This window comes from Elephantulus edwardii, unplaced genomic scaffold (genome assembly GCF_000299155.1).
Source record: "Elephantulus edwardii isolate Elephantulus edwardi_28Jun2011 unplaced genomic scaffold, EleEdw1.0 scaffold00048, whole genome shotgun sequence".
Classification (NCBI taxonomy): Eukaryota; Metazoa; Chordata; class Mammalia; order Macroscelidea; family Macroscelididae; genus Elephantulus; species Elephantulus edwardii.
In genome coordinates this window covers 5,585,754-5,595,704 of record NW_006399798.1, presented here as the reverse complement: position 1 = coordinate 5,595,704, position 9,951 = coordinate 5,585,754, and the positions used below count along the sequence as shown (strand labels likewise).

The window sequence follows — 9,951 nt, the reverse complement described above, 5'->3', positions numbered from 1 at the left end:
CCCGCCCGGGGCCGCGAGCCGCCGCCGCTCCCGGGAGTCTGGGCGCGGGGCTGGGAACCGTATCCTCGGGGCGTGCTCTCCTCGGCGCGGGGCCGCCAGTGGCACCTTCTCGTATTTCTGCATCCTCCTCTCCCCCGGCCTGTTCCTCCCGTGCCACCGGGTGATGCCACCCGCCGCTCCGGCGCGCAGACGTGGCGCACCGACCGCTGGCGCACCGAGGCGGCTAGGGCAACCGGTGTTTCCGGTAAGCGGCTCCCTTCCTTTCTGGGGAGCTGATGTTGCAGACTTTTCCGTGGTCTCCCCTTTCCAGACGGCTGAGCAAACAGAACTGGGGGTGAGACTCAGAAAAGCTATGGACCTATTGCCGTAGCGGGTCATGTGCCCCATCGACCTCAACACCCTTAAATGACACGGGATGTGGGGGTGGCAGCCGCACGCCGCCCTCCTGTCACCAGCTCCCCTGCCCTTTAATTATTGAGGGGCTGCCTGTTGGGAGTTCTCCAGTTTAAGGCAACAGAAGGTAGGGGGGCCTTACGCGGCCTCTGCAGACCAGCTGGGGTGCGGGTTCTGAAAGATGCCCAGCAAGTCCGAGAGACCTAGCGACTGTCCGGGTAACTTCTACACGTGCCCCCTCATATCAGAAGGCAAGTTGTGGAGTACCATGTGGGAACTGACCAAGAGCCCGACCTTGCAGCAGGTTTTCAGAGGCAGTTAATCTCAGGGAGGTGGCCCACCTTCTCCAGCAGAGCAGAGTGGATTCCCACTGCCTGCCTTTGGGTTAGCAGCACAGCACAGATCTCCTTCCCTTGTAAACAGCTTTATTCATTTTTGAGAATCATGCAGCAATCCATAAATATTGCATCCTTGAGGTCCTCACTGTAAGGTGCCCGCAGGTGTCCTTCAGGGAGTAGAGGGGTGCACAGGGCACAAACTGGACACACTGGGTCACTGCCACTGTCTGTGCTAAAGGGAAGTGAGTGACCAGCATGCCAGAGACAGGTCAACCAGCCCTCTGTGTGAGTATGTATCCAGGAGGCAGCCTTCAGTTGAGTGGTGTGAAGTGGGTATGAATGGTGGCCCCCAAAAGACGAGGGGCAAGAAGCAGCCCAGGGCCTCTGGGGTCTGGTCAGCTGTGCACCTGGTGGGAAGGCTGACCTTCCAGTTCTCTCATGAGCTGCTTTTGACAGGATTGCATCCCTGCAGGCCAGGGGCCACAGGAAGGACCCTGACCCTGGGTTCCATCAGGTAGACTGAGGACAAGTCCTTTGTATGGGATATTCTGACCACAGAGCTAAATGAAAACAGGTGAGAAAGGAAACAGCCAACAAACCAGGAGTTACCCTTTTAACACGTGTCCATCTGGTGCCTAGGGCAGAGGGGACAGCCCAAGGCCAGGCACGCCCTGGATTCCTTCAGGCTTTCTGAAACATGTCCTGGGTTTGGGCTAAGCACATTCTGTGAGGAAGGGCCCAGATCCTGGAGGATGAGGTGATGACACTGGCTTCCTCTTGGGGTTCTTGGACCCTGTGGCTACTGTTTACCTGACTCCTTCATCCTTCCCAGGATCCTCCCGGGTCACACCACACTGACGATGCCTGCAGAGAGGGAGCTGGCCCTGTGTGTTCCCACTGCCTGCTGCATGTGGGGGGCTCCAACCTCACAGAAGTGGAAGTGGGGTTATCGCTCAGCTCACCCCAATGAGTGAAAGGGGCTGTAGGATATAGGGGAAAGAAAGGCCGGAGTCCACTGAGGTATTCGAGAGGCTGGACATGGAACGGGCAGAAGCCTTGGGCTGGGTTTGGTGAGAACACTTCTTACTTGGGATAACAGAGCTTCCCTTGGCCAGAGTAGGTGTGAACCATACCTCCTTCCTTGGCTGCAGCCAAGGACAAGATGCAAAGGGTGCTGTACTGTGCCTCAGCAAGCTCTTCTGAAGTACTGGTTCCCTAGGCTCCCTCACAGCTCTGCCTCCGAAGACTGTGATGTCTAACTTTCCCTCAAACTCATGCTCCACTGTCTTCCTCTAAGCCCATGGATGCAGTATCTCTTCAAGAGCCAGGGGGCTGTTACTGCTGCCAGGGTCCGGAAGGCATTGGGCTTGCTGTTTCAAAGCTTTGGTTTATACGCAGCTTCCCGGGTGGGACCATGTAATTTGAACACCATGGTCTCCAAAACTCTCGATAATGAGCCTAGGAAGAATCCCCTTGATTGGTAGGGACTGCCCCTCTCCCATCAACGCCCAGCCCCAGATTGAGGAAGTCTGGAAGGCAGGAGAGGGGGTCCAGGGGGGTGATGGCTTAACTCCCAGATCACAGGCTGCTGCACAGTCCCCTTGGACTTAGCACAGGCCCTCCACTTCTTTTGGGGCTCCTGGGCACCAATTTGAGAACTGGGTCTCTAACTCTCCAAGCCTATTTCTTCGCTTGTAAACAAAGAGAATGGAGCCACGGGCAGGTTAGAAGCCTCTCCTCACAAGGCTGTGCTGAAGATGAAAGGTGCTGTGAGGTGACAGTGCCTCCTGGTGCCTGGCACAATGGTCGCTCCCTGATGTGGCTCTTAGGGTGGAGGGCCGGTTTGTGAATACGTGATCGGAAAGGTCCTCACCTTGACCTCAGATCTGAGGTCATCCAAAGCAGGTGGACACCAGGGCCAAGAGAGCTGGGCATTGCTACAGTGAGGAAGGACTATTTTTCTGACCAGATAGCCACCATGGCTTGTGAACATGAGGCTGGAGCTCCTGGTGCTTGGGAGATGCTACACCTGGGGCAGTAAGGCTGTTTCCCTTACTTCCCAGTCATCCCCAACCCCACCCAGAGCAGAGTTGAAAATTGATGTTCCAGAGAATGTTCCAGAAACATGTCAGGTGGAATGGGTGTCTGTAAGAAAGCTGCCAAAACTTAAGTCTCCTGCTCTACGGGCAGAAACGATGCACAAGAAACTACCAGGCTTGAGGCCTCGGCTCCTCTGAAGATGAAACACGGTGGATTCTTCCTAGTTTGCACCGGCTCCCAGGAGCCACAGTTCAGGAGAAGCAGGGCTTCATGGCTACAGGGAGACGAGGCTGGGAAGAGCAGCAGTCTAGCCTCACCACCCAGCTTCCATGCGAGGCAAGATGAGGGTGCCGTGGCGGCCAGTGGCCCAGTGAGGACAGGACGGAATGAAAGGATGGCCAGGGACTCTGGTGCAGGGTTCTTCAGATTGCTAATGGGCCCCACACACAAGGCCTGTCCTCGGGGTCGTCCAGGCTGCTGGATGATAGACTTGGGTGCTGGCCACTCCTCCAGCCAACAGCGTTGTCATCAGCTTGCCAGGTGCCTGGAGGAGAGAAGGTCACAGGTTCAGAACTCGGCAAAATCCAGACGGTGCATCCAGCAGGGTCTGAAAAACTAGGAGTATGTTATGTGGATGCGTCTGCATGTGCAAGCCACCGGGCAGGGGGACAAGTGGCCAGGATGTGCTAGCAGGCCAAGGCTACTGCCAACTCACAGGGCCAGGCAGTCACGGCCATGGTGGCCATTGTCAGAGCGCACCCACCACAGGATCCTTGTTTTTCCAACTTTCCCGAGGATCCGCTTTTGTGTTTTGTTTGGTTTTGATGTTTGTCTACATGTTGTGAGAAAGATGATGAAACTGGGTCCAGCTGAGAATTCCCCACAGGCAGGAAGGGCGGAGGGGGTAGGAAAAGTATGCTAATAGGGGTCTGAGTGTTAGTGTTTGCACTGGCCCAGGTGCCTGGCTCCCTGCAGGCTCCGGGAAGAGGGGCAAGCAGAAAGGGCAGCCTGGTGGTGTCAGCACCCTTGCCTTCCTGTCTCCCTCCATCTGCATCTGAGCAGCAGGCTGAGGAGAGAGCAGCCCAAAGCCATGGGTCCCAGCTGTTCATCTCACAAAGCCCACCATCCCCCCTGCTTCTTCAGTGAGGGGCACCCAGATTTCATCTGTGGAGCGTCTCTGAGCCGGCCTGACATGCCTCCTGTCAGCTCACTTCCTAGGCCTGTCTTAAACCCCTGTCACATCAGCCTGGCCTTGAGTCCATCCAGTTACAACTTCCTAACTGCACCCGTGGGCATGTCACTCAGTGCTTTCCTCCATCAGACGGGCGAGAAATGCCATGGTAAGTGTGCTCACACAGCTGCTGGGAGCTAATAGGGCCGGGCACTGCCCACCCCACCACGTGGTGCCCAGACGGCCTCTTCATGCCCCTGGCCCACAGACAAGCTCCCTGTGGCAGCAAGAGAAGGTTGGAGCTTCCCGGTCTCAGGGTACAGGCCTCATCCCTTAAGGAGGATCTCAGGCCTTTCGTCTGGCCACAGTGGACCTCCTGAACCTTGTCTCCGCACTCCCTCCTCTCCCCCAGCAAGTGGGACCCAAGGGCTTACCCAAGCTCCCCTACGGGAACTCCTCATGGGTGGGAGATGTTTTATTCCCTGCTATGGCCTCAGAGCCTAGCACAGCATTCTGTCCACCACGGAACATGCTGGACACCAGCTGGCCAGCCCCAGAGGGCAGTCCAGGTGCACGGGCCGTGCACCCTGTCCCGAGGGCAGACACAGACACACCAGGACCCCCTAACAATCCATGCTGAGGCTCTACCAGGAAGGCTGATTGGTGGGCCTGGGGAGAGGGCCCGGAAATTCCTCGGTGCAGTCTGGGACATGGGTCAGCATGCCTGCTGTCCATCCTGTTGTGCTCAGTGCAGCAGGACAGACAGCAGGCAGTGCTGCCATGGACGTCTTGCAACCCCAGAAGGAAAGGAGCTGTTGGTTCACTTTATAAATGTGTTAGATGTCATACCTAGTCCTCAATGTTTATGGGGCAGGACTCCGGAGCGGCGGCTGTTCAGTGGGAAAGACCAAAAGCAAATGGTGAACAGGAGAGAAGACACACATGCATGCACAAAAGAACGCAGCAGCAGCGCCACCACCACCTCCGCCACCATCACACGGCCGAGCGGGCCTGCGGCGCTGCCTCGGACACGGCTGACGGGACTCAGATTCTCAGGAGTCCTCAGCACAGACACCTCTGTCAGCTACGGAGCCCTTACTGAAGGCCAAACCAGCTCGTTCTGGAACAGACCCTGGACGTGGTCTGGAGCCTCTGGCCTTCCCAGTCTCCTGCCCTCAGATGCTTCTCCTTGGCCTTGTTCACTGGCCAGGGCTGCAGGAAGGACCCAGGAACGCTGGGAAGGGTTCCAGAAGCATGTGCCCTCACACTATCCAGCTGAAGTCAGTGCCCTCTGGCCAGAAAATGGAGTCTAGAGATTTTAAATCCTTCCAGGGGGACAACTTTCCATTTGATCCCCCAAGTTTTGGGGGAAAGAGAACTGAGTATGAAGAGACCTCTAGAGGCGGCTTTGGGGAGCACAATTAGGGAAATCCTGCACTTCCCCTGAAAAGAGTCAAGGCTAAAGTCCTCTACCTCAGCCACTCATTACAGAGGCTGTAATGGTTCAGTTGTCTTTGTTCAGCTCCTCTCCACACGAGAGAGAAACTTAGTTCTGATTTTCTCTTCAACGTCTATGAATGAGAAAAGTTTCTGTCACATCTTAGTCAAGGGGTTTGAGGCCTGAGAGGCACAATGAACTTCATGTCTCTGGAAGTAGTAAGCCACTGTGCAGTCAGTTGAAATATATTTCCATTTCCGTGAACAAATCCAAGTTCTGAGTGTTCCTAAAGAATCACTGCCCAGAGCTACTTTTCATAGAAATCTCTTCCCCTGCCCACAAACCTACCACTGTGTGCGAATCTTTCAGATTCCTCGAAAATGCATCCACTGAGCATGGCCTTGGAATTCTAATCTTACCACTAACACCTGTCCTCTTAGATTGTCCCCCTCTGAGAACCTTCTGCAAGCAGTCTCGAACATACCGCCCTATGCCCTTGGTCTTGGCCACCAAAGGGTCAGGAGGCTTCCTAGGGGAAGCAGGACCAGAGTGGCAGAGGCTGTCTCGAGTACCTCTCGAGGGACGAGTGGTGGGGAGGGGCTCCGGCATGGAGTGAGGTGCAGGGAGAGAGTGGCTGCTTGTGTGGGTCTCGGGGTTCTCATGAGGACAGTGCACCGCCTGAGGGAAGCACACTCGAGCAGAGACTGTGGCAGGAGAAGGTTCCCGAAGAGGAACTAGCTCACCACGGGGACGTGAAGAGCCAACCCACCTGACTGGGAGGCCAGTCCTAAGACGGACATTTGGACTTACAGCTGGGCAGGAATGAGGCTTATTTATTCCACAGGGACTTTCAAGGGTGAAAACACCCATCAGGATACTTCCAGAGGCCCTAGAACTTAGCCACCAGTATGACGTTAACACAGAACCAGGGAATTTCTCCCCAAGGAGCAGCTACTCTGAGCCCTCAGCGGAGAAGACAGGGAACACACACTCAGTGGCCAGGCGAAAAAGCCCAGCTGACATCCTCCCTCCCAGTGAGGTCCCCCCAAATCCATCAGTGGAATAAATATCAATGAGCAGATTAGCCGGAGGAAGTTAGGAAGAGGAGGAAGCAGAAGCTAGAAGCTCAATTCCCACCAGCACGTTGGCTCAAACAGTTCCCAGCAGCTCCCTGGCCAAAGAGGTGGGGGTGGGGATCCCTCCAGGGAGGAAGGAGCCTGGAGCCCTGGGCAAGGAGGGTGGGCTTGGGCCGCTGCAGACCCAGAACAGAAGCCACAGGCACCTCCACCCAGATGCCAACTGAAACCAGTGTCGCGAGGCACCTGGTAGTTTTGTTGAGTAGGAGTTATCCTATTTTTCTCCGGGCAGTCCTAGTATAAGGGGCCTGACCACTGGAAGTGGAGAGCCTATTTGTAGCTGGCAGTGAGCAGAACCCCCCCGCTGCTTGCACTCAGCGAGCGTGGAGTCGGCACAGCCTGATCATGAACTTCCCAACCGAGTCTTGAGAACACAATGAGTTGGAAAAGAAACAAACCAGACAGACACATTCACATTTGGCAGAAAGACGTGGAAAACAAATGGACAGACAGAAGCAAGGTCGAAGTGGGAAGGCGGGCAGTGGAGCCTGGACTGACTGGCTGGGAGGCTGGCCTCGGGGCCCATACCCCTGTGCCCTGTGTCCGGGAAGAGGCAGGTGGGGGGATAATGCCTCTTTTGGCCTCAGTAAAGACCAAGACACCCAGGCCACCTCTGCAGGACAAAGTAATGGAACTGAAGCGCCCTCTGGGGGCTCAGCCTGCACGCCCCTCCTGCGGGCTGATGGACAGTGCCCATTAACAGGAGGGGCTGGCGTTCCAAGGCCTCCAGCCACTTCGCTGAGCGAGTAAAGCACTGGACCCATGAGGTGGCTGTTCTGAGGTGATGCACCGTCTCGTGTGGGCTGGATGGGCGACCTGACCTGGTCCACAAGGTGGGACGAGGCCCTGGAGCCTCCAGGCTGAAAGTGAACATCCGGGGCAGGAGTGGGGAACAGGGTCACTTTCTAAGAAATGACCCAGGTTGAGTGGGGTGTCTTGAGAAGGAAGAGGTGTGTTCTACCAATTCACACTCTGACCAAATCCAAAGTGGGGTCAGGGAGCAGTCGCCTCTATGCTGGTGGCCTCGCCTTTGGGATCCGAACCTAGAATTTGTGAGGTGGAATCCCTCGGATCCACGCATCCTGCATTCTCACTACCCTACCCGTTTGCTAGCTTCAAGCTCCTCTCTGGTCCCTGCTGTCACACAGGGTGCCAGGGCCTCCTGAAGGGCTCAGGCTCTCTCTATGCCCCGCCCAGGGAGGACTTCTTTGTCTGTCTCAGGTTTCCTGCTGCTGACAGCAAGTTCAGGCCACCTGACCTGCTTCCTGCAGAGTCTTGATGGAGAGCTGAGGGAGACTCAACTGAAGCAGAGTCGTTGAACTGGCGGGTGTGTGAGTGCTCTGTCTCCATCCTAACCTCACTCAGAGCAGGGGTTGCTCTCTGCAAAAAGCTCCAGGGCCCTCCTGGGTCCTCACTGTCTGGGCAACTTCTTTCAGCATCTTAGCACACCCTGCACCTTCCTCCTACAAACTGCAGGGCCGAAGATGGGGGGCCACAGGGTGAGAGCAGGGGTCAGAGTCGGGGGCTGTCTCCCACCAAGTTCATGTTCAGCAGACTGCCACTCACCGGGTAAGCAGACCTCAGAGCACAGCTTATTGTCCAGTGCTTTCACGCTTGCGATGTCAAAGTCATTGTTATTGTCACACTCCATACCTAGAAATGCGCTTGTCCTCTGGCCTGTAACGGAGTTAATGCAGTTAGAGAGGGGCTGGCTGCATTGTCCTCTGCTTTGCTGTCCTTAAAATCAAAATCTTAAGGATGGAGACACACAAATCAAATCAGATGTTAAAAAAAAGACAATAACTAAGTGGGTAAAGAGTGGACAATAAAGCTGGGTGGCGTGACTGTTGTCGCTATCCTGCTGTGTTCCTAGGTGGTCCCTTCATCTGTGGTTCTGCCACGGCTGAGGGCAGAGCAGTGCCATCAGAGGCCTGTGAGAACCAGGATCTGTCGCTGTATCTATGGTGGGGCGAGGGGTTTAGCACCAGAAGGTTCTACAAAATGGGTAAATGAAAGACAAGGATTAAAGACTTCCTGGTTTTGCTTATTAGCTTGAAATCATGACATTTACAAAACTGACATTTCCTCCTGGATCAAACTGGATTGGTTTTGTAATTCTGAGTATGTGTTCAGGGCCTGCCATTTCAGAGGAGAAGGTTTCAGAAATGATCTTTTCCAGCTCTTCCCCCCTTCTTGGTGAAGACAGCAGACAGCACAAACTGGCATGGCAGGTGGGAACAAGTAGGCGATCTCCCATTTTTAGGGCCAAAAGGCCTATGGGGGCAAGCAAACCCCAGGTGACTCGGGTCGTGCACACCTGCCGTTGACCCTCTGAGTGCCCTCTAGGGCTGGTGGGCATGGCCTCAGCGTCCTCCTCACCGGGGTAGCTAGGCTGTGTCTGCTCTCATGCACACGCTGAGACTCCCCAAGCAGCGGCCAGCACTTAAAGCAGAAGCGCCCAGGCTGACATCTGTGGACGGCAGGCTGCGTCCAGGCTGGGCCCCGAGTGCTGTGGGCGTGCCCGTCCACAGAACTGGCTCAGAGCAGCAGAGAAAGGAGACTGGCTCCAGTGTTCCTGGGATTTCCTCTCAGGCTGTTTCCCAGGCCCTCTTCCTCCTAGTTCCTTACTCTGCAGGCCAGCTCTTCTCTCCTAGCTCAAGTGGAAACTAAAGCTTTCCAGCTGAAGGTAGAAGGTGGACAGGCCTGGATGATGGGGCAGACAGCATTTCATGAGCTGGTGTCAGCTTCTGTGCTCACCTAAACGTGGCCACGGGCTCCCAAGGGCCTCTCTAACAGAGACAACTGCTTTTTTCAGCTGAAGCAAACCTAAAGGACTCACAAGCAGTCCCTTCTACTACGTGCAAGCAGCTTGCTTTCTGCTTCTCCTAAACACCAGGCTGCCGGAGCAGGCGCGATGGGCTCAGCTGAGAAGCTGCAGCAGGAAGGAGGCGAGGGAGGGGCCTCCAAAACTCCAGAAGCTACTTAACATGGAACAAGTGTTATCTTCCGCAGTGTCCTCGTCCTGCCGTCCAGGGCTCTGTGTCCCAGAAAGAGCTGGGACGGTCCCAGAGACCATCAGATACCCTGCTTTGGTATGTCACCAGAAACGCAAACTCCCCCCCCACACGTGAATCTGCACCCCTTCCTTTCCTTCTAAAAGAGCACCCAGGAAAGAAAGATGGGAGAGGACAGGGACCAGGGCTTTTACCCTCTTCCTGCGTGGGGGATCCATCCTCTTCCTCTAGGACCTCATTCCCCTAGACAGAAGGAAGGCGCTGTGAGGCTCCAAGGCAGTCAAGTGGATCACGTATGGAGCAGCTGAAGACAGAGCTGACCGACCATTCTTTGTATCTCACTCCAGGTCTGCGCCAGCAGCCTGCACACCCACCACGTCCCACCACACCCGCCACGTCCCACCACACCCGCCACGTCCCA

The 9,951-nt window shown here is 55.7% G+C and overlaps 1 protein-coding gene across 1 annotated transcript in view; it reads right to left on the bottom strand.

Moving 5' to 3' along the window:
• Positions 1-3,193: 3,193 nt before the first annotated feature.
• RNF157 (ring finger protein 157) overlaps positions 3,194-9,951 on the bottom strand; it is a 105,366-nt gene continuing 98,608 nt past the window's right edge. The window contains exons 17-19 of the mRNA XM_006886186.1: positions 9,725-9,773; positions 8,083-8,193; positions 3,194-3,315 (exon numbers count right to left, since the gene is read on the bottom strand). Of these exons, the coding sequence (XP_006886248.1) occupies positions 3,194-3,315; positions 8,083-8,193; positions 9,725-9,773 (282 nt within the window). The remainder of the gene's footprint in view (positions 3,316-8,082; positions 8,194-9,724; positions 9,774-9,951) is intronic.